The sequence below is a fragment of the Apis cerana genome, linkage group LG11 (assembly GCF_029169275.1).
Source record: "Apis cerana isolate GH-2021 linkage group LG11, AcerK_1.0, whole genome shotgun sequence".
NCBI lineage: Eukaryota > Metazoa > Arthropoda > Insecta > Hymenoptera > Apidae > Apis > Apis cerana.
This window is the reverse complement of record NC_083862.1, coordinates 795,928-819,609: the sequence shown is the minus strand read 5'-3', so window position 1 is coordinate 819,609 and position 23,682 is coordinate 795,928. Positions and strand designations below refer to the sequence as shown.

Sequence of the window (23,682 nt, the reverse complement as noted above, 5' to 3'; positions counted from 1 at the left end):
GTCAAAGAAACTGCGAAGCGAATAACGAAAACCACGACCCAGTAATTATGTACGCTTGCAAAATTTTAATTTACATAACGACTGGCGTACGAAACATGATGAAGTAATTACACTTGTTCAAGACAAAAGAGAATCTCAGTGGAAGTTTCGTCATCGGTGTTCGTTCGTCAATTGGACTTTCGATAATTTTATGGGAAATATCTTTCTATTTTCATTTAATTAAGATAAATTTCTTTCTTTCAGCATTTCTTTATTTTTTCTATATTTTACGTTCCATGCATTCTTTAATTTTTAAATAAAGTTAGATAGAGCGGGTCAAGTTTTATGCGTGGGTGTTGTTTTCAACAGAAATTAAATATTCTTTTGTTTCATATTTTATAGGCTATATATAATAAAATAAATGAAACTTTTACACGAGTCAATTAAAAAAACGATTAAAGCTGATTAGTTTAATAGTTAACTTATTAATTTAATAGCTTTTGAAAATCATTTATATTAGCATTAAAATTAAAAATCTCGTAGAAAGTAAAATTGATCAATTTGCCTTACTTTCTATTATATTTTATCATTTAACGACAAAAATCATTATTATCGTTAAATTTATCATATGTATATGATACTTAATACCAATTATTCCTCCAAGTAAAACGCGTTCTCCCGTTTGCATTTGCCGTAACAATTTGAAAATGGAAATCGTGAGATACGTTTGCCGATCGGAACGAAATCGATCTCTTATTATAGATAGATATTATATTCCAGCAAGTGCAATGGACCGACACAGGTACGCGTTAAAAGTAAATTGGTCTCTGATTCGCTCTTACTTTCGTTCTAACGCGGATCAAACAGTTATTTTTCATCTTAGGATCGAAATTGTCCACTTCCTCTTTGGATGCTTCCGGATGAATCGAGATTGCGGTTCAATGAAACGAAACGTCGAGACGTCGAATCATATTTTTTTCTTTTTTTTTTTTTTCTCTCTATAGAAAGCAAAGTTTAAGATTTAATAGGAATTTAAAAGATTTAAGTATTTTTAGAGTTTGGATTGCGATATTCTTTGATGTTAAACATTTTTATGGGAATTCTGAGAGATATAAAATTATTTCATATCTTAAATGTTAATATGCGTAACGCAATTATTCAAATTTATTGACTATGAAGAGTTGAAAGCATTAGTATATATTTTCCATTGGCCTAACGCCAAAATATTCAAAAATTTTAAATTAATAATAAGAGAGAGATAATTATTATTTTTTTTTTGCTGTTTTTTTGAATTCTTCTTTTTTTCGTTACTACTTAATCACATTATGAAGCTTAAACTTTATTACATCTGAATTTTATTTAAGTAAATGAAAAGGTATGTAGAAAAATTTTAGAAATTTTTTGAAACGATTAAAAAAAATATATTTATTAAGTTACATGTGATAGATATAATGATAAAAAATTATCGAATCATATTTATATTAAAATATCTTACAATACAATTTTTTAACACATACATTAAAAATTAAAAGTCTTTCTTAAAAATTAAATTATTTTTTTTTTAAATACATTCGTATCATAAATATAACTAATATATTAAAAATATATATATATTTTCTATTTTTTACAACTAATTTATTGTTTTATAATTTCGCAATCGCGTGATTAGAATTTTTTTCCCGAATAAAATTTACAAGGGAAATAGCACTGTCGCAAGAAAAGGCAAAGAATGCGATCCCATGTTGCATCGCGCAGGATCTTACGCGATACCTTTACCCGTGTACGCAAAAACAAATTCAGTTAACAGCTATTCCCGATAATTGAAATCTAAAAGAATTCAATCACACGTTTGATCTTCCTGCACCTGTGCTTTATGGAAATTATTTCTTACCTTTGCTTGCACAACACTCGTTTAAATCGCTCTGTCACTTTCCTTAACGATGAATAAGCTTCTAAACAAGATCGATCAAATTCTAATCGAATTTTCTAAAACGTAGAATAATATCTCGCATTTTTATTACATTTAATAATCTCGTACAGCAGAATAATATAATGATAATCAATCATACTATAACACGAAATAACGATATTCGAATCCGTATGTTAGGTTACAAAGTTTTACGATATAATAATAAATTGATCTGGTATTTATATCGAATATGTCATCTAAAGAAAGAGAATATAAATGATTATTGATCTTAATCCAGAAGATGTACATACAAACTCAATTAATAACAAACAAAATCAACTTACGAATTTCTAATCTAACCTCAAATTGGAATTGCACAATATTTACAATCTTTCGTTTTGAAATTTATCGTGACGTATATTACGATTATCCGTCAAGAATTATTTTGTTATTATCTCATTCGGTCGAAACGTGTGCACGTCGAAATAAAAAGAAACACCGTTGACCGGAAAATCCAGTTTCTATGATGTTTCCTTTCCTTTTTTTATCCGCGAATCGCGATAACACGTGATAAAATGCAACACCAGTGGAGCGGAAAGAGGAAACCAGGGTAGCCATGTCCGACACAGTAAACGATCTATTTTTATATATATGTATTAGATCCATGAAATATCTGTCTATAAGATCGAATGAGAAAAATTAATTGATTGTAATCCGATCGTTTTATTCCTCCTTTTAGGGAAGTATTCTAGCAAGAAAGGAAATCATTATTTTGAAATTCTCTCATTATTTATGTTTATTAGATGTTTCAAAGCATTACCAACTTTTATTTCCATTCAATTTAGAATGTACAAATATCCTGTTGGCTTAGTTTCGTATTGAACGTATTGAAATAAAGCGCTTAATGTTTTCGAATCCTAACCTATAAGATTATAATAGACATAATTTTCAAATCCTACTCTATACATAGTAGTGATTTAAATTTTAAGAAAAGAAAAGATAAAATTATTTCTAATTTGAATTTCTTTAATAAATATAAATTTTATATCATATTTTTGATTATAGGTGATGATGTGTTTGATCGCCTGTTTCAACGAATGTTCCAAATTAAAAAAGAATTTTATTCTTACAAACAAATTATTTTTTATCGAAATTTTATCGAAAAATTTTCGTGTAAATCGCACATTTAAATTATTTTATTAAAATTACAAATTTATTATTTCTAAGAAATTTTCAAAAAAATTTTATAAATATTTTACAATTTTATCGGATTGTATTTTATGTATTAAGTTCAATTTATTTCTAACTTTTTGAATTTTACTTTTAAATTCGCTAAATCGTTCAAAAAAGCATATTCCATTTAACAATAAAAGCCAATCTAACGTAATACATCGCGTGAACGTCTTAATAATTGCATTTTACAAAGTTCATGCATCGTTTAATGGTATTCGTTCGAAAATAATTATTTCACAGTTATGCTTCATCGATCAAACTGAATTTCTAAGCCAAATACTCGGTAAAAAGTTGTTTGTTCGCGTCATTCTGATTAAGCAATCGAATGAAAAATTTTATTGCATCAATTTTATTGGCGACGGTACAATGATATTGGAATATAATTCTCTTTACAAAAGAATAGATCGAGTATAAACAATAGACACGTCATGATTCTTGACAATTTCTTCTCAACAATTCATTTATTTAACGATAGGCAGAGGTGAAAGTGTATAAAGAACACGTGACAAACAGGGAGAGAGTCATGAATTTTTATTGGGAAAAGTTAATGACCGCTCCTCCACCTGATACCACCGACTTTCGTTGCACGGATTCTGCCCGTTGATCTTTTTTGATTTTCAATCGAGAGGTTCATCGACCGACTACAAGTGAGCCATTCACTTGTCAATGCCTGTGACAGCGTTCATTTCTCGCGTGAGCTATTATCGATCCTGAATTTTAAAGTTGTTCGAAAGTGGCTCGTGTATGTAGTTTCCTGTGAAACTGATTGTTAAATCAATCATCACAAGCAAATAATCCATAAAAATTCTCAACTATGATCGTACCTTGTCCTTACGCATCTTTAATTTTCAGTTCCATTTGAATTGAGCTCTACGATTGAAATAAAACGATAAGATGTAATGACCAGCTTCTGTGTAATTAATAGTATGAATTTTATAGTTTATATATATATATATATATACTTAACGTCGAAGCTGCGTCGCATCCAGTGAAATTAAACGACGGTGGAGTATTAGGATCGCATGTAGGCTAGGAGGATTAAAAATTAAATGTTGCAGACAGTGTAGAAGCAGGTGCCTGAAAATAGGAATCAATTTAGATTAGATTGAATTAGAGTAAAGAGCAGTTAATGAATTGAGATAATTAAGTTGAAATAATTATAATTATTTTTCTTCGCAATAATTAAAGAATTATGACGATACGAGGTTAGGTGGTGCAACTTCAAGATTAAATATCGTGTTTGAAGGAATTTGAAAAAGATAACGACGAAGATTGTGCAATTTTACTTCATTAAATTTTACTTCGTTCATTAATTCTAACGAGTTAAATGTCGTTTCTTTTTCAAATAATTTTGATACCCCCTACTCCGCGCTCTCCACGTATGAAATGTAAGCTCATCGCGAATGCAATTACTTGCAAATGAGGATCGCCTGTTTCGTGCAAACAGGATAACAACGAATCGATCGTCCACTTTTTCTCGGCTCATCGATTTATCTCGATCCATCCCGTTAACAATCGTTCTACGATACAAAACCGCTATCTGAAGCGCATCATTTGATTTTAATAAAATACGAATAATTATTATTCTCTTTTTCGCATTTCTGTATCTACGTGGAAATGGAATATCAAATCGATATAATTTTACTGTTTAACAAGGTAATAAGCCCAAAATTTTAACGAACGATTTTTATATTTCTTTTTATAATTCTAATTCTAATTCTCTTCGCAACGTTCGAATCGAAAGTTTTCTTACGCATTCCCCAGGAAATAGGCGTTTAAGCGAATCAACGTGAGAAAGAATGTCTCGTGAACGATTTAAGTTTCGAAATATGCTCAGTAAAATGAGAGAGATATTTTTGCATGAACGCAAGGTTAACTCGAATTATTCTACACTATAATTTTTCGATATATTTAATCGACCTGAATTTAAAATCGTTTTTTGTAATTTTAAAATTGTGGAGAAAAAAAAAGAAAATTACAATTTTACTTTATCTGAGACGCTAATTTAGGATGTAAACTCGTTTGAAATTATTTTCGATATTAAAGAAAATATTCGAGAACATTCAATACGATTCAAATTTATCACGATTCATATCGTATTCCGAAAGAATAGCTTCATCATCGGATTTCGAAATATCCTCCCTCTTTTACTTTCATTCCTTTCAACATTTAAGACACGATCCCATTTTAATTAATGCGCGATAGGTTTCGCCGTTGGATTTACTTTCGGCGCCGCAAATTAATTTGTTGGCCGGTTAATGGCGGAACCGATCCTCGTTGCGAAAACTAACTTCCATCCGGATATTTTTGCTAACGCGATCACGTCCGTGATTGCGATTTGTCGGCCGAGGAATGCGTTAATTGCTCCGCTGTAGAAAGTCACGGTTAATCGGGGACGTGTGCGATAAATTGAAAATAAAGTAAAATAAAGTAAAAGTGAATCGGATCTAATTTTACTTATTCCATTTTTAAGTCGATCCATTTCATTTTTGACTGATCAGAAAATAAAATCTCCAAATATTCCTTTTTTTGATCGATCAGACTCGCATATTTCTCAACTTTCCTCCCTCAGAGAGATAGAATTTCCTACTGAAATTCGAGAATACAAAAATTTCCAACGATAAAAATTTTATATTTTTGCAGCTTTTCTATTTTCAGTTCCAATTTGTCAGAAACCAATCCCTGATTAGAAAACTGGAATCCGGACAATTGCCAGGGTCCCTAAGATCTCCAGCAAACAATCTGGCAAACTTGGCAAGCCACTGTTAGGTGAAAACATTTGCTGACTCGTTACACATCTCCAGGTTCCAGCAGGGAAAACAGTTTCAAGCTCGAACGCTACAACCCCGAGTGGTTAACTCCCCGTGGAGCAATCTCACGAACGATTTGATCCGCTTGCCAAGCAGATTTCGAGATCAACGTTTCGCTTTCGAACGTGACGTTTATTCGCGGGGGATCTCGCAGTGATAAAATCCATCGTTAATAAAACGTTAATTGCCGAATGCGATGATCATTTCCAAAGCGGTTTTGGGAGGCGAGCAAATAATTTTGTCGAATAGTAAGTAAGTAAGTAATGCTTTTCTCGAAGCTGCCGTAGAATGGAAGACCATTAAATTTTTACGAGAGAGAGAGAAAAAAGATTCTGTTAGACCGAATCAAAAGTTGAGAAATATTAACTAACTTTTATTGATATTGCACGATTATATTTGATATACACGATTATGAAGTTGTATCAGGTGGATAAACAGTCGGCCAGGACTATTACTTGAAAGTATTAAAAAGGTTTTTCCTCCACCAGCGACTCGTCGATCTTGCATCACAATAATGCTTATATAACATTATTATTGAGAAAACTTTGAAAAGATAATATATATATATAATAGAAATAAGTAAGATGTATTTGTACAAACACGTGTGAAGCTCAGTGACTTTTTTCCCAAAAACAAAAATAACAAAGGAAGATATTTTCATTAATGAGAATAAAAGAAAATCCCTTTCAGGGGAAGACTTCACCGTCGTATCTCGTACACGGAATGCAGAAAACGCGGTGGAAGATAGAAGAGAGGTTTGTCCTGTTGAAAATGTTTCCTTGATCGAGGCACGAGCCGACGTGCACGAGACCTCTCTTCATCTCTCTCCTCGTCCATGTTGAACCAACACGACCAGATCGCCTTGGCCGAGCAGGAAAACAGTCTGATCTCATCTTGTAAATATGAACGTTACTTCTCTCGTTGCCTCTCGCGAGCGAGAAATGGCGGAGATTTTATGGAAATGGCACAAACGTTCTTCCATACGAGAAGAAACAACGATTTAGAATCCCATCGATTTCCATTATACTCGATCGTTCGAGAGAGTCGAACGGAAGTATTGGAGGCGGAAGTTGGAAGCCTTGGAGAAATAGAGGATCAAAATATATTGTATGCTCGTTGATGAAGGTTTTACAGCCTGTAATGCGAGATCGTGAATGCAGCCTATCATCAGTGAAAAATGTTTCTCTTTCCCTTTTTTAAAAGGGTATTCGATTCAATCATGTACATGGAATTTTATTTCTGGTTAATGGATTTTTATACATTTTATATTGATAAATATCTTAGAAATTAAGGCAATAAGAAAAAATTAGATAGGTGAATTCCTTGTAAAATTATACCGATTCAATTATACCAATAAAGAAGAAAATTTATAATTTTTATTTTCGTTTACTAAACGAAAGAAAAATTATGTTAAACGATGAATACAAGTCAATTAAACATTAATAATTTGTTATTTGTAATTTCTAATGAAAAGATATTTATGCGTTGCATAAAATGTTATTATTTTGATATATACTTTGTCATTACGTGAAATATCTTTTGTCTGAAAATATATACAATGAAGCGGTGTAAAACAGTACCTGTGCAGAGATGTTTCTAAGATTTCACCGGGAAATTATTTGGTCGTTGACCCAATAGAAGTGAAATAGAAATAAGTGTGTGTCATTGAACCTCTGTGCAAGAATTATGTCATGTCTTCCTAGCGAGAAATAAATTATTACCGATAAACACATAAATATCCACACTTTTTAATCTTTTTCTTTCTGAGAGAAACGAAAAATTTATAAGAAAATTAATCAAAAGTCACGTAAAAGTTTACCTTCGAGTAAATTAAAATAATAAAACTATAAATACGCGTCTTCCTTTTTTTTTTTTTCTTTTAAGGTTCGAATTATCATATTATTCATTTCTATTCATTAGATACTCGTATCTTTTATTTTATATCCCCGTTAATTGTTTTGTAATTAGTTTGCAATAGCATTTTTTTATATTAATTTAAATGGCTAAATTAGTTATTAAATTATTGATACGATCTGAAATTTTTTGTAATAACGAATCCATCGTCGAAGTCCCTCGTAGGTATACTTTTATATAAAAAAAAAGGAAAAAAAAAAGAAGAAGAAAAATAAATAAAAAAGTAATTTACATTTAGAAGCTTAGAAAATTAGCAATTATAAAGATCATAGTCAAGTGAGGCCTTGAAAATTTCATTCGAGTAACAATAGAAAGTTATTAGCAATCCTAGAATATGACTCAAACATGTGAGAAATTCAAAAGAACAACCGGTATTTCATTTATTATCACCATTTTTATGTAAAAATTCATATCTACTATTTATATGCATCATTTTATGTATGTAACTAAAGAAATGGGACCTATAATAAAATTTATTTCACTTTCCATTATTCCACGATAGCTACTTTATACAGTTCCATGGATGATGATGTAACTAAGAAATTATTCAAATTTGCAAATTGACATTTCACAAAGGATTAAATCGAAGAAAAAAAAGAAGAAAAAAAAATACACGAATAAAGAAAAATCACGTAATCGCACGAAAGAATGGGCGCGAAGAAAGCGCATTCTTCGAAGAATGCACTCAAGGTTGTGGTAAATTCTCGTAAAACGCTTCTAACGGAGTTCAACACCCACTTTGTTGCTTCCTACACGCTGATAGAAGGTGGAGGATGCGCCGACACGATGACGGAAGGGAGAAGAGTCATCGATCTTCTGTCGTAAACACGGCCGCGATAGCTTGAAAGAAACGTCGAAGATACTCATGGTAATAGTTGCGAAAGAACATCCATGCGATACGTTAAGGACCAAAAACGACATTCTTTCGCTTTATCGACCGTGACAAGAGCCGATCCCCGCCACGGTTGATTATACGTTTCATAAATCGTACGATCTGATCATCCTTGAGGTAATTTAAACGTCGTATCAAGGATCCTAAAAATATTGTAGTTGTTGTCGAGCAAGCACCTAGCATAGAGATAACGAACCATTATTTTGCCGTATGTTTTATCGTATTTTCGAATAGATTCGATCGCGCAATCGTTTTGGTACCGTTTATCGTCCCACTTGTGAAATGAATTTTATTTTTACACCGGTTCGTTCCCAACATTGTGGCTTTAGGACAAATTTTAGCGTGTTCGATGTTTTTTTCGAATCGATTCTGCCCGATTGAGGATAATTGAGGATCTGGACGGAAAATTATGATGGAATATCTTTACGAAATAAAATTTTGTGAATATAAATTTTATTTTATTTTTTTATATAAATTTTTTATTTTTATTTTCAAAATTACATATTCAAAACAATATATACTTTATAACAATTGACCCGTAAAAAGAATAAAAATAATAATTTTCAAATAATTTATGGTTATTTTCTATTGTACATTTTGGTTAAATTCAAATACCGTTATCAAACAGTTGGCCAAACTGTTGAAGTACTTATGAGACTTACTTATGATGAAAAGTACGATACCCACGTGCAAATCGAAAAACAATGCGCTCGAAAAGGTTACATGCAAATCGAAAGCAATCGTATGTATTACAATGCGAAGGTATATACTTGATGTAACTGACGAGTGAAATAACACATCGTGAAAGAAAGAAAGAAAAAGAAAAAGAAAAAAGGAATAGAAAAGAAGTTTTATAATGCAAAGTGTAACAGCAGGTATAGAACCACAAAAAAATTCGACCCGATAACCGCAGGAATATCAATGAACTGGCCACATTCTCCGATTACAAATAGTCCCTGTTGCGACATATAACAGCTCGAAAACGTAATTTGGGTTTCTCATTTGCGCTGTGACTGCTAAAACAAACGAGCAACCGGCCCATGACTTGTTTGCTTCGAGAACATCTAGAGGTCCGTAATGAATGGTGCACCATTAGTGACTGTTGCACGCCTGAAAATTGTTGGCGCTAACTTCATCACTGTAGCCAGTGAAATTGTTGATTGTTGGTCACGGTTCAACGGTATTAGGCCATATTCCGACAAATCATTGGATCGCATCGATTACACAGCCGAATTTCAAGCGATTGCCTTTTTCACATGCTGAGTGCAATTTAAAAGCGAATCTGAAATAATTTCTATTATTGTAAATCTAATCTAACCCGATGAGGAAAAATAACAAATAAATTATAATTGTGTTAATATAATAATAAATTAACCAAATTGTGAGATTTCTAATATGAATGAATTTTAAGAAGATGAGTTAATAATTTATAACTAATTTAAAATTGAAATGGAATACGTGGAATATACTACATTCCACAGTTGCAAATATTTCACATCAACGTATACATTGCGAATAATCCCAACCAGATTGTCCTCCTTACAACTACCGTTCGTTTTGAAGTGGGTGTTGTGCATTGTCATGAATTTTGAACTACGCAACTTGTCAATTGGAAAAATTATCGACGACTTTTAGATCACAGCAAACTAATATTAATAAATTGTTACACTGACACAATTTTTTTAAGGTTAATGCGGTTATTTAATATTTTATGCAGCTTGTATCCTGAAGAACTTTCTATTTGACAATGATTAATATTTTTATGATATGAAAGATACCAGCATATTCTATTGATTAATAAGTAGAATATATATACTACTTTTAAGAAATTAATTCAAGATAAAAAATAAAAATTTTCAATAAGATTTCGATATTTTCATTTCATAGTATCTATAATAACGTATTTAAATACTAAAAATATGAATTGTAGTGTATTATAAGATGAATACATTATGGAAAATTGTATTTATAAAATAGAAAATATTATAAATGAAATTAAAAAAAAATTTTTCTATCAATCGTCAATTTATCAATCGTCTTAACACATTTCTGAGTTTACATGCCAATCAAAAATGATGAATCGAAATCAAAAATAATCCGCGCATAATGCATGAAATGCGACTAATGAATGAAAAAAGTAGTGGAAGTTATGGTGTCGTGACCTCGTTCTTATAGCTCCGTTCGTTCTCCATACAAGAAGGTTCTCGGACATTTTTCGTCCTTCCGTCAAACAAATTACCGGCCGCGGAATGCAGACACTTTTGCATCGTGACAATAACACCAAATAACGGTAGTAAAACGTGAAATTGCAAGTGAGAATTGAGCATAAATTTAAATTTAAATCAAAAAATGAAAAAAAAAAAATGATTAGTTTTATGATCTTAAACTAATAACATCGAATGTGAAATGGTCTTATCGCATAATCGCGAAATCGACCTGTGAAATATCGAGCGATAAGTTATATTGAATAGGCGTTGGAACGTCGGTATTCCTTTCACTAAAGTGGTTCTCAAAGACGAAATGGTGTACACAACTCGATCTGATAATCGGAGAACGGTTCTTTACACGGTCGAGAACCTCGTTCTTTTGCGATACACTTTTATCGTGACGCAATCCACCTGTTATATACATAGTTACATTTCTCGAGAGAGCACAAAATGCTAGCGATAGTATACATTACGAAGTGGCAAACTTACAGTTCAGATGTCCCTTTTGTTCGAGAATGATCTCTCCTAGATAACAGATATTCTTCTTTGCGAAAGATATACCGATCTCATTCACAGTCCTCATATTCGTTAGATAAACACTGCCGGCAAAAAGGAAAATTTCCTGTTAGACAAATATGGAATTGATTCGTTGATATGAACGTTACTTTTTGAATGTTCGATAAATGAGATTTGGAATTCAATTGCTAGTTCATATATTTAGTACTTTTAGATTTTTTGTTTCGCGAGATTAATCACTTTGATTAAAAGGCGCATAAATAAATTTCGCACGTTTATTTGAAAGTTCTTTGTTAGTTTAGTTGGAAACTCTATTTTGTATCTCGCGAGATAGTGGATGTATTTTGTATCTGAGGATATAAGTTCGAGTTCTAGTTTATCGCACTTCGGAATGGCAGATCCCAAGAGTATGGTAGCGTAAAATTATCTTAAAGTTATTGACTCTTGAGAATCAAGAATAATTTCAAGATGTTATATTCGTTCGTTCGTTATATTGAACGATGATATTACTAATTATATTATTAATTTCTTATAATTCGATATAAATCTTTTATTTTATAACATTAAAATATTTAAATTTAAATTTTATAAATTTACCATTTCTTCCATCTTGAGTTTAAATTTTCTGATTTATAATGGATAATAGATTTTAAGCCAGTATCATTGCCCAAAATTAAAATTGGTTCACTTCGAGTTCCGTTCGTCATAGAAGATATCATTTCTTCGTAAATGATAGTTGCTTCAATGTCTTGTTGGAATTCGATATGAACAAGAAATAATCTATAAATAATTTAAACTATAAATTTATATTTTATTTATATATAAATTAAATTTAAAATAATCATCATATTATAAATTTAATTATAAAACGTAAAATTCTTACCTATGATACGATCTAAGATCATTCGTAATTAATTTTAAACAACCACCACCTTCAAAAGAAAATTGATTACAAAATTCGAAGCAATTTATATCTAGGATTGGCATTTTGTCTTGAATATTTACAACATTTTCTAATATTCGAATAACGTTTCTCTTTGTTTCGTAAATATATTGTATCGGTTGTTTTGAACACTCATTTCGATCGTTTTCATTTTTTGGTTCAGGAAGTTGTGGAACATATGTAAATTGTAAATGTGGTGTAGGTACAGATATTTGTGGCATTTGTTTGGATAAGTTGTAAAATGATCTTTGTTCCCAAATATTTTTACCTTCTACAGTACGCATATCTAACTGTATCTATAAAAGATTTATATATTAATACGTTCAAACAAATACATTAATAACAACATAATAATACAATCATTAATATATTTATTAAATAATATTTAAAAATAATATCAAATATTTAATATACCTCACCACAGCTATAATACAAACTACCACTTCCACGGCAAAATGATGTTTTAAATATTTCTTCTTCATAGATAAGTACATGAATATATAAATAAGGAAACAATTGTGCCCAAAATAAATCTTCTAATTCTTGAAATGTTTTGGATCCGAAAAATTCATGAGTCCAACCAGGAGCAAAAATTGCGACCGAAAGTTTTTCTTGCCGTATTTTTCGTAAAGCCTGGAAATTATTATAATTAGATATTAAATAATCATTTCTTTTAAATATGAAACATTATAATTACATATGTTGAATTAAATCCACCACCACCAGGACATCCTCTTCCCCAAACATCTAATCCCACATAAATATCATGAACATTTCTGTTATGATTTTTTGCAAGTGCATAACTATTTTCTAATTTTGATTTATTCCAGTTGTAGTTCAAATAAATACCGTCGCAATTTAAAAAAAAATCTCTGAAACATAAAAAACAGAAATAATTATAAAAATAATCTTACTTATTTAAAAATAATTATAAAAATATAGAAATAATAATTTTACATATTTTTATTATTAAGTTCATTTTGCCAGTTTAACGTTCCTTCATTAGTCACACTATCATACCATATAATTTCAGAATCTTTTATTGCTTCATGAATATTGTCTGTTAGATATTTCACAAAATAAATTAAATTATTGATTTGTTCATTTTTAATCACATTTTCAATGTTTAATAACCAGCCGTCAAATTTATAAAATTTTGCAACAACTATTAATGCATCTGCAAATTTTCTCACATCCTCCTGAGATATAAGTATAAGATCCCATATACCTTCTCTTTCAGTTATTACAGTACCAAGAATTTTAACTCCATGATTATGTGCTGCGTTAATCCATCCGTAAGGTGGAATAGTAATAAAATAATGGCTAAAGTATACAAATGTATCAATAACACTCCAATGATAAAATAAGTAAGACTCATAAGACTTTGATCCATCTATAAATCTGAAGAGAAAATTATATTATGAATAACATATATTTATATCATAACAAACATAATAATTTGTACACATATTACCTATCTTGCAGATAACCACCTTTCATATCATGACATAGTAATGTTCTTGGTTGTTCTTGTCTATCAAATTTTTCCAAATACAACTTTTGTATATTTATTTCCGAACCATTATACACATAATCTGTTGATTCTCTTAGTTTCTTAATATCAGGCCATGGTTTTAGATTATCCACATTATCATATAATTCTTGTAAATTCTTAAATGGTTGTGATTCTATGATTTCAGTTTCCATCCTTCTAATTTGCACTGTTCTGTAGATAACTTTGAAATAATTTTCAATTTGTTAATTTAAACAAAGATTTTCTTTCCTATTTATGTCATAGGAAGAATCATAATGATATAAAAAATCTATTATGTTGATAACAGGCTCAACAAACGGAAATTCTATATCTATGTATTTATATATATATACGTTATGTTTTAATATCTGCCAGCTGTTAATATAGATAACGAAATATGTTCATTTATATATCTATAAAATGAAATTATGAAATCATATATATATACATAATTATCTTAACAGGTGTTTCCGTATATTTATAATATAGAAATATTAAAAAAAATATATATTTTATAAAAATTAAAATAACTTGAAATAAATATAATTGAATAAATGTTTTAACATATATACGTTCTAATATATAATGTTTGACACCTAACCTTTAATATCAGGTTATATCATTGATATCAAATCGGTATACATCTATATTGTTAAAAGTATTTTTTCTCTTTAACATTCTTTTTATCAGTTTTTAAAATTATCAATATTTAGAAATATTTTTTATTCAAAACAAAATTTATACTTTCTTTTTTGTAATTTTAAAAATTAAACTTTTTTTAACTATGATTGTAGCGCACTCTAATATAACTTGTGCTGTCATGATATATTTCTTATAATTGTTAATTGAGATCTAATTGTTTTGAATAAATGTAATAGATATATATATATATATACAAAGGGAATTTATTTATAAAAAATAATAAAAATTAACATTTAACACATATTAATAAAAATAACGTAACTTATTTAATAATAAAAATCTATATGAACATATCTAGTAATCGATTAACAAATAAAAAAATAACGTATCAATAAAAAAACTGATTATAAATTAAAATAAATAAACACTCACAAAAATAATATAGGGATTATTTTTATTTAAATTTTTCGTGAAAAATTCAAAAAAACTTGAGTACCAAAATCGTTTTATTTTCTCACAGATTTATTTACTAGGCTTGCTATTAAAGATTATTTCGTACTTGCATTTTACATTTATTTCAAAATTTTAATATCTTCTTGCATTCATATATTTTCTTTTTTTAATTCGTTATTTCTTATTTTTCTTGAATTAGTCATCTTACATGCATAATTAATACACAATTTTACTATATGACATCATCGATGTTCTATTATACATATATGTATACATCCATTCCATCCATACGTTACGCATCTCACGCTAAATATATTCCTCAATACAATAACTCGATACAAGATGCATTACATATAGTACCAATTGAGAATAAAATTAAACACATTAAAAAAATGAACATCAAAGCAGTTTGCGATCATTGATTCTGTGATTGATTATATAACTTTATGAATTTATATCACTTACTATATCAGTTCGATGAAACGTATTGTAAACTATTCGTTATTTTAATATACATAAATAATTATAATACTTTTATTACGTAACATCTTATTAATATATTTTTTATCATCGCTTGATTTCGTGATGATTTCACTTTTTGCTTCTATTCATTATATTTTTTATATCATTCGATTCTTGATTCATTTTTTCTTCGGAAATAAGTAAAGTTTGCTACAAATCAAATCACGTGATAAACATTGCGAGTTCAATTATTAGCTATCGAACTATCGATATTAAAATCGGTTTTGTATTGTTGAGTTAATTGTGATTTGCCGTTATAAAGATCGTTTGTTATAAAAAATAAATAAATAAATAAATAAATTTTATTTAGCAATTATTATTTATAGAAATTATTTGTCACGTTATATATATATATGCATTCTTTGAAAATATACGCGATCCTTTCAATTTATTATGAGTACATTTTTCAAGATCGAAATCGAAAACGAAATTTTACAGGTAAGTAACATATAAATACTTCTTTAAATTATTCATTTGTTTCTATGATATATTTAAACATATACTATAGTTATCTCGGATTAATTTTAATCACTCATGAATTATTTTAACCTTAAAATATCATATAGGATATCCAACATATTTCGATAAAAATTAGTCAAATTTAATATGAAACAAGTGAAATCAATAATCTAACTTAACTGAACGAAACAATTTGACAATAAAAAATAAAATTCTGTAGTGAATAAAATTCTCGGAGTTTTGTATATATAAATAATAAATAATAAAATGTAAAATTACAATAGGTAAAAATTGAAATAAAATTGACACGTATCATAAGATCTTTCTTTATTTAGCGTTTTTTAAGAAGACAGGAGATCCCACGGGTACAAGACAGATACAATGGTATTAGTATGTGGGATGATTGGAAGACGTACGAGATCGTTACGAAAAAGATTAACGGAAAAACGAACTGCCATGATGGTCCCGCGTGATCTCGTGATGATCCCATTTTTTTTCTCCCATTTGTTCTTTTTTTTATTTTTCTCCTTTTTTTGTGCAATTTCATATTTGAATCTCGAGGAAATAGATCGTTATGAAACGATAATATAGCGATTGTTCGCGATTCCTTCGAAAAATGACACAATTAAAAAATAGTAGTCTCGATCTTTATTCCACGGTAGTCATAAACATTCGAGATCATCCTGTTTTCTATTTTGACTATCATCAAAGATATAATATAAGTATACAGGCCGTGTCATGATGTGATTACGCGGGCTCGTTCAACGAAAATGCGATTAATACGTATGTGTGTGACAGTAAACTCGTATCGTTGCAAAAAGCGAACCCGACGATATTGTTCAAAACGTTGCTCGATATTCTATGATAGTATACATCTAATTGAACGAACGTTCATAGAAGTTACGGCAAATCTTGCAATAAGACGTCGTGGCTTCTCCTTCTATATACGTATTGTAAAACTTTTAGACAAAGTTACCTTTTGAATGTATATATATCACATTGGATCTCTACCTAACTATGCGACTAACTATGAACAATTAACTCGTCATAAAAGTATAATTACAACCCTTCGCTTCTTTCGTATCTGATTCTGTATCGTAATCGATGTTACCATAAGATCATTAACTATTTGTACGCTGAGATATATTCTCTTCATGATCATATGTATTTATGGTAATAGATGGAAATATATTGAAAATAGATGGATCATTTCTCTCGATATGTATTTAATGATAATAATTATCATTATTATTGCTTACCATTTTTATCATTGCTTTAATAAAATTTATCCGATTAAAATAATCTTTCTTTCATTATTTCACAAATAATAAATAATTTTTCTGTAGAAATAAAAAATTCTTTCACAACGTTTATTTTTTTCTCTTATTTTTTTAAATTATTTAATTTTCTGAAAATAACGAGTCAAGAGTACTTAAAACAGGTGGTCCATCTATCTTCCAATATTACATTTATATTTATAGGCTATTAGAATGCGTGTAGCTGACAACCCAGAGCTATCTTTCTTTTTTCGAAATAATTCCGCGTCTCTCGCAAACGTAGCTCGATTATTGAAACGCTGCAATTATACAGGAAAATACGTACCATAAAACGGATAGGCGGATATATATCTACAAAAGGTGCATAAGTCGGAACGCTTGGATATCCTATTCCTATATATAATTAAATATATATATATATATTTATATGCATAAATACGCATAATATTATCTCTTGATAATTTGGTTCTTTGTGTAATGCATATAGATACGTGTATATACGTGTATTTATATGTATATATACGAATATATATATATATATGTATGTATGTATTAATCAATAATTGATCCATACAACACGGGATTCCATTTGTTTTTTTTTCTTCTTAAGAGCAATACATATACATACGGTATATAGATCGGGAGGCTATTTAAGATTGGATTCAGATGATGAAATCACGCTATCGATTTTTATTAAATACTTTTTTCGCTTCGTATCGTTCTAATTTTCTTTTATCTTATATAACGTGGTTTTTTAATTGATAATATACGTATTTTATTAGGTTATCTCAAAGTTCTCTTCGATTCCAATGATCAGCAAACTTTAACAGATCGGGTCATTTAATAAACATGTTTTAAATTTTTTTTTTAACTCTGTATGAAATATCCTTTTCTGTTTTGAAATGAAGGAAAAGAATTTTTTCATTTCTTATTAATTCTTATTAAGTAAATCAAAATAAAATGTTAAATGCGTATTAAAAATAGAAGCTTTTTTTAAAAAAAAAATAGAGGAAATAAATTTTAGAAAAGAAATTTTAAGGACAACTTAATAAATCATTGATCTGAGCAAGGAAGGGAGAAAGAAGAAAGAAATTAAGAATATCCTCGAGAACTTTACTCCACACTACGCTTTTTTTCACTTTCTCTAATTATAATTCTTAATTAATCGTTTACTAATGCTAATCGATTCATCTTAAAACTCTTTAATTTTTTTCTTTCCAGTGATGATTTGTTATATTCACTCGTGATATGATATACATGTACGAAATGTTCGATCAGTATTAATCGATCCTCACATATCATCGGTTAGTCTAAATTTTTAACAACAGTAAGTATTATTTCTATCTGATTTTGTCAAAACATACTTTTATTTATTCCATTTCTTAACAATTGCAGAAAACACGAATCCGAAACAAGTCAATTCGATTTCGATGGTTTCACTATTAAAGTATATCTTCCCTGGTCGTAAGGATTGATATTTTGTATTCAACTGAAAAGAATTCGTTTCACGGAATCCACAAAGGCCAAATTCAGATCGCTCAATAAATTTCCTGAACACCTCGTACAATTGATAACTCGCAGAAGCACAGGAAGTGGTCGTCGCAAGGATTCATGACGCAGAGCCAAGCGAAACGGCCTCGAACAGGATATGACTACGTCTCGGTTATATATAGTCTATACATATATATATATATAGACGAAGGAGACGCGAGTGCCATCTACCGTCTCACCGCACAAAGATCGAGGGCTATCAAGCTCTGCAATGCTTCATCCTTTAAAACGGAATACCGGATCGACCACGGTTTTCCTGATACCCGGCAATATTAATTCGTACATTTGTAGGCCGACGTCTACACAATTATATTTTGTTCATCGCTGTGTCGTCGAACGTGGAAATTAAATATTTCCCCCGTTCTCGTTCGAGAATGTGTACAAAAACCACGACAGACGAGTGAACGCTCCCTAACTTATTTTTGGAGAACTAAAGCGCGCGGGATTTTGTCGTTCGAACCTGCGGCTAATCTACGGGGTTGTCTATCTGATAGAAAATTTGCGGCCAAACTGGCCAAGAATCGAGGATCTTGTGGTAAAAGGGAGGCGGATCCATTGATAATTTTTTAGTTAATTTCGCGAATAATCTTAATTATAAGTAGTTATAGTATCTAAGAACAATTTTTATCTAGATTTGAAAAATTTTCTTTTCTTTCAGAAATATTTGTATGGATGTTAGAGGACCTTTTTGGATGCAGAAATTAATTTTATTGACGGTAATATTGATACGGTAATAATATGAAATTTATATATGTATGTGTGTTAAAAAATATATTTCAATTAATTATTCAAAAATTAAAAACATTCTTATCTAAATTTTAACATAGAATAGAATATTGAGACTCAAGAAACTCGATGATATTCTGAGACTTAATTTCTATTAATTTTAAATTGTTTTTAAAGACTTGGGAAATCAATAACTACTAATTAGCATAAGTTAATTATAAGCAATTTCTTTTAATTTCTCTAAAATTATTACGTAACTCCTCTAAATGAATTTGCCTCCTTTTTGCTGCAAGCTCCTCGATTCTGCCTCGATCACATCGTTACTCGATGACGATCGTCGCGAGGATTCGTGTGAAGATAGATCGCCTGTTAGAAAAATTATTTCGTTTGAGGATCTATCTTAGTGTGCGAGTCTCGACTTTGGAACCTAAAAGAAATACTTTTTGAATTTTGAAAGGAAATATTAAATGTTCGAAATAAGCGAAAATTTTTATGTAACAAGTACAATCTAATACTTATCGATCTATCGTTTGGTACTTTCGTGGCGCTGAGGAACATTCTTTCGAGATTTTTTTTTTTTACGCGATAATTAGACTGCTGATTTTTACGCAAATTACATAAATTATATAAATAAATATACTTTCTTCTCTCAGTATTAATTTTACTTGCACAATAGATAAATATTTGGAAAATAACGATATCGAAAAATAACGATATAAAAATTTTAACCGCATCGAAATCTGTTGATAGATAATAATGTAACGATGTATCATCGATATTAATCTACACAGAGAAATGAAATTTATAACGCGATAGAGGCCAGACGAGAATCGATACAAGATGGATCGTGGCCAAGATCCATCTTTTGATAAATTAGGCCCACGCCAATGAAACGTTTAGAAACCCCATAGGGTAATAAAATTACACTTTGCTCGTGAATGCCGGAAGAGCATCCCTGACTTAATTAGTGTCCCACTATCGATCTTGCTGAATGGTTAAATCGAACATAAATACGTTATTCGGCCACAATTTAATCTAATAATAATTATCACCACGTGGAAATAGAATCATTGGTCATTTTTTTTTTTAATCATCGTTGTGATTCCCATCGATAGATGGATAATAATTTTCCTTGCAATTAAGAGCTATCTCTCTCTCTTTATATTTACGCCTCGATTAATCGTTCGGGTGCGCGAAAAGAAAGCGTTTAAGGTTTCTATTGTTTCATTATCGATAATCGATTTTTTCACGAGTTCTCTTTCGACCGGAAACTCTTTCATTCCGGAACAAAGGGAGGGAAGAAGCTCGAGAGAACACGAATAAGAATATATATATATATATATAAATTGAACTAATTAATACTTACAGATTTTTCAACCGTGTAATCGTATTCATTTGGAATATTTTTCCCGTTCAAATGTTTCTATAATTGTTTCTCGTGATTGGAAGAATTTTATACACGGTTGAGAACTCGATAAGCGTTTATTAAAATTATTATCAAAATCATTATTATTATTGTTGATCGATATGAAAGTAATCGTGGGAAGAAATTGTACTTTCTGTTACTTTTTTAATACAATAATAATATACACATACGATATGTCTCGAAACTATGTTTAGAAAAATTATTGCTGTTCTTATATTATATTAAATGAAATAAATATTTAATTATCACATTAGAATAAACTTCCAACCTTACTAAAAAACTATTCGAAATATATATACATTGTATAACTCACAAAACATATCACATTCTCACGAAAATTTCTCTTTACATTCGATCTTTAAAAATCAGATTAAATGTTCTGTTCAATTGATAGATAATTCATATCGATCGACAATTCCCCAATAAAGAATAAAGATCTAGAAACGTAGCTCGCGTCTCGATCCTTCGAACAGGCGACGATCGACTTCATCGAATACTTTAAAAGCTCTCGTCGATCCCTCGGTCCCTCGCGAGGTTGAACACTTCGAAATCGCCATCCGGTGCGTCCGGTATATCCGGTGCAACTGGTATCTCGGGTCGAAGGGCGACACAGTCCCGCGGCGAACACTCGACGCGGCCCTCGGATCCGCAGCTGCACTCGATGCAGTTCCCGGTCGAGTGCGGGAGCAACTCGCCCTCGCGATACTCCCTTCCTGTAATCAGATTTTGTCCATCCATCAGAACATGCCATTTCACGTATTCTTTCTTTTCTCGTGGATCATACAGGTGTTTGAAAATTTGAATCGAAGGCCGCATCGTTTTTTACTTCATAATTTGGTTATTAATCTCGTTAATCTCGTTTCTTTTCTTCGAATATAAAAGAATTACATTTTCGATCGAAGAAAATCATCTCTCGTTGCTTTCATTCTTTTCGGGGAAAGAATAGACAGTCGGTCCATTCGTAATTTCTACTACTGTCTTTGGTTATATCTCAGTCGGTAACAGTATAGGAAATCATTTTTGATCAAATTTCAATTAAATTTCCCGCCCATCTAATCCTAATGATTACGAGCCAGTTAAGTACAAAACATCGAGGCAATCGCTCGAAGGGTCGGAACACTGTTATTCCGACCAATCGTCGCACAAAGGGGAGTCGATCAACGATACATCCTCCCGATATTTCCCCTATATTTCCGTATAGGGGAAATCCGTCCGCGCGACGCGAGACTAATTGCGCTCCCCCCTTCCTTCTTCCCCCACTCCTCCACGGCTTTCTAACCGCGCGTATGAATCGATATCTCGCGGCGAAGAATCGCGGAGAGAGAAATAGGGAGAAGGTGGTGGGGAGAAGCGAGTTGATCCATTACCCATGACGAGACACGTAGTTGGGGCCGGTTGCGATGTAGTCGAGGAATAGGTCGCGTTAATCTCCCCGTATCCCTGTTGTTGCTCGAGCGATGCCTCCTGCGCTGGATCACCGGAAGCTTCGAAACTGTCTACGGCGTCCGTGCTTCCTTCCAGGGACGGCGTGTAATTACTTTCTATCGTGGTCGATGGGAGGAACGAGGGGCCGGCGGAGGGGTCGGTGCTCGGATTGTAATTCTGCCACCAACAATACACCTCGCCGGCGACGCACATGCAATGAGAGTTCGGGTCGTACGACGGTATCTGGAACGAGAAAATTCATACGTTCGCTATTACGATTATGACGAAAACAGGGAAAAGGGGGTTTTATCCTGTAGCTGGATACCTTGTTTGGATTGGGCTCTTTGGAGGAGAGAGAGAGAGAGAGAGATATTACGATTTTGTAAGATGTAATAGTAAGAGCGTATGCAAATGAAATAGCGCTGCTGGGAACATTCGGTAATAAAATTATAAATAAAATTGTTTAATTTCAGCGAATAATGTCATAAATTACAATTAATTAAATGAAAATCAGGATAGTTAGAAAGTTTATTTTTTCATTTCAAACAGAATTTATCTTCGATTCCAAAAATATTGTGCAACAATGCACAGTTCAATTTTTTCAATTCACGTATTAAAAGATATATGTGTGTATTTCGGTGATTCGTTGAAGAGGGCTTATTCGAACGTGATTGTTAAGATTTAACAAGATCTTCATCTATCGCTAATCAATCTGAATTCTGGAAACGTATTCCGCCCACATTTGCAATAAATACGAAGGATTGAAATAAACAATTATTCTTGGTAGATGAATAAATAAATAAAAAAAAAAAGAATATAAATTTTCAATATTTTAATTTTCAATCTTCGTTTAAATCTCTGTATTTTACAATTTAAATAAACAATACTGGTTCGTGAAGAGGAATAGATAAAAAAAAATTGGAAATTTAAATTTGAAGAGTAGAATTTTTATTTATAATCTTCGTTCGAATTTTATATTTTCGCAAGTGTTCTCGACGCGTCATAAATATTTCACTGACATTCGTCAGAAGTTTGTGCGAGTAACAACAGTCCCTCTCTCGAGATAGGTGTCCAATTAATAGGATGAAGCGTTATCGGGCAACACCTGTGAGAATAGATCGAAAATCGTCGCGTCGTGAAATTAATAATTTCGTGACGTTTCTCCGACTCTTCACCCTCCATTTTTCTCTTCGTTTTTTTTTTTGTCTGCCGCTTGCGTTAATTTTTTTTTTTTTTGATGACGATTCTTCTCGATTTTTTCCCC

General features: G+C 30.9%; 2 protein-coding genes across 27 annotated transcripts in view; both read right to left on the bottom strand.

Annotated features, from left to right (window-relative positions):
- Positions 1–1,376: 1,376 nt before the first annotated feature.
- Positions 1,377–15,980, bottom strand: LOC107998534 (cytosolic endo-beta-N-acetylglucosaminidase). 24 transcript variants are annotated; one of them, XM_062081176.1, is made up of 12 exons: positions 14,539–14,754; positions 13,878–14,350; positions 13,361–13,804; positions 13,101–13,275; positions 12,818–13,036; positions 12,344–12,699; positions 12,058–12,240; positions 11,434–11,543; positions 3,946–4,198; positions 2,233–3,875; positions 1,871–2,145; positions 1,377–1,806 (listed from the first exon to the last, which is right to left on the bottom strand). In XM_062081176.1, exons 2-9 carry the CDS (start codon positions 14,108–14,110, stop codon positions 4,167–4,169), a joined length of 1,752 nt encoding a protein of 583 aa, XP_061937160.1. In that variant the 5' UTR covers positions 14,111–14,350; positions 14,539–14,754; the 3' UTR covers positions 1,377–1,806; positions 1,871–2,145; positions 2,233–3,875; positions 3,946–4,166. The 24 variants fall into 24 exon arrangements, with proteins under 24 accessions (XP_061937160.1, XP_061937164.1, XP_061937165.1 ...); XM_062081180.1 differs by having other exon boundaries at positions 1,377–2,145; positions 2,233–3,883; positions 3,946–3,991; positions 4,084–4,198; XM_062081181.1 differs by having other exon boundaries at positions 1,377–2,145; positions 2,233–3,883; positions 3,946–3,991; positions 4,089–4,198.
- LOC107998536 (kielin/chordin-like protein) overlaps positions 15,068–23,682 on the bottom strand; it is a 77,631-nt gene continuing 69,016 nt past the window's right edge. For all 3 annotated transcript variants that reach the window (XM_017057851.3, XM_028667082.2, XM_062081196.1), the window contains 2 exons: positions 22,361–22,661; positions 15,068–21,706 (listed from right to left, as the gene is read on the bottom strand). In XM_017057851.3, coding sequence (XP_016913340.2) covers positions 21,492–21,706; positions 22,361–22,661 — 516 coding nt within the window. In that variant the 3' untranslated portion in view covers positions 15,068–21,491. The remainder of the gene's footprint in view (positions 21,707–22,360; positions 22,662–23,682) is intronic.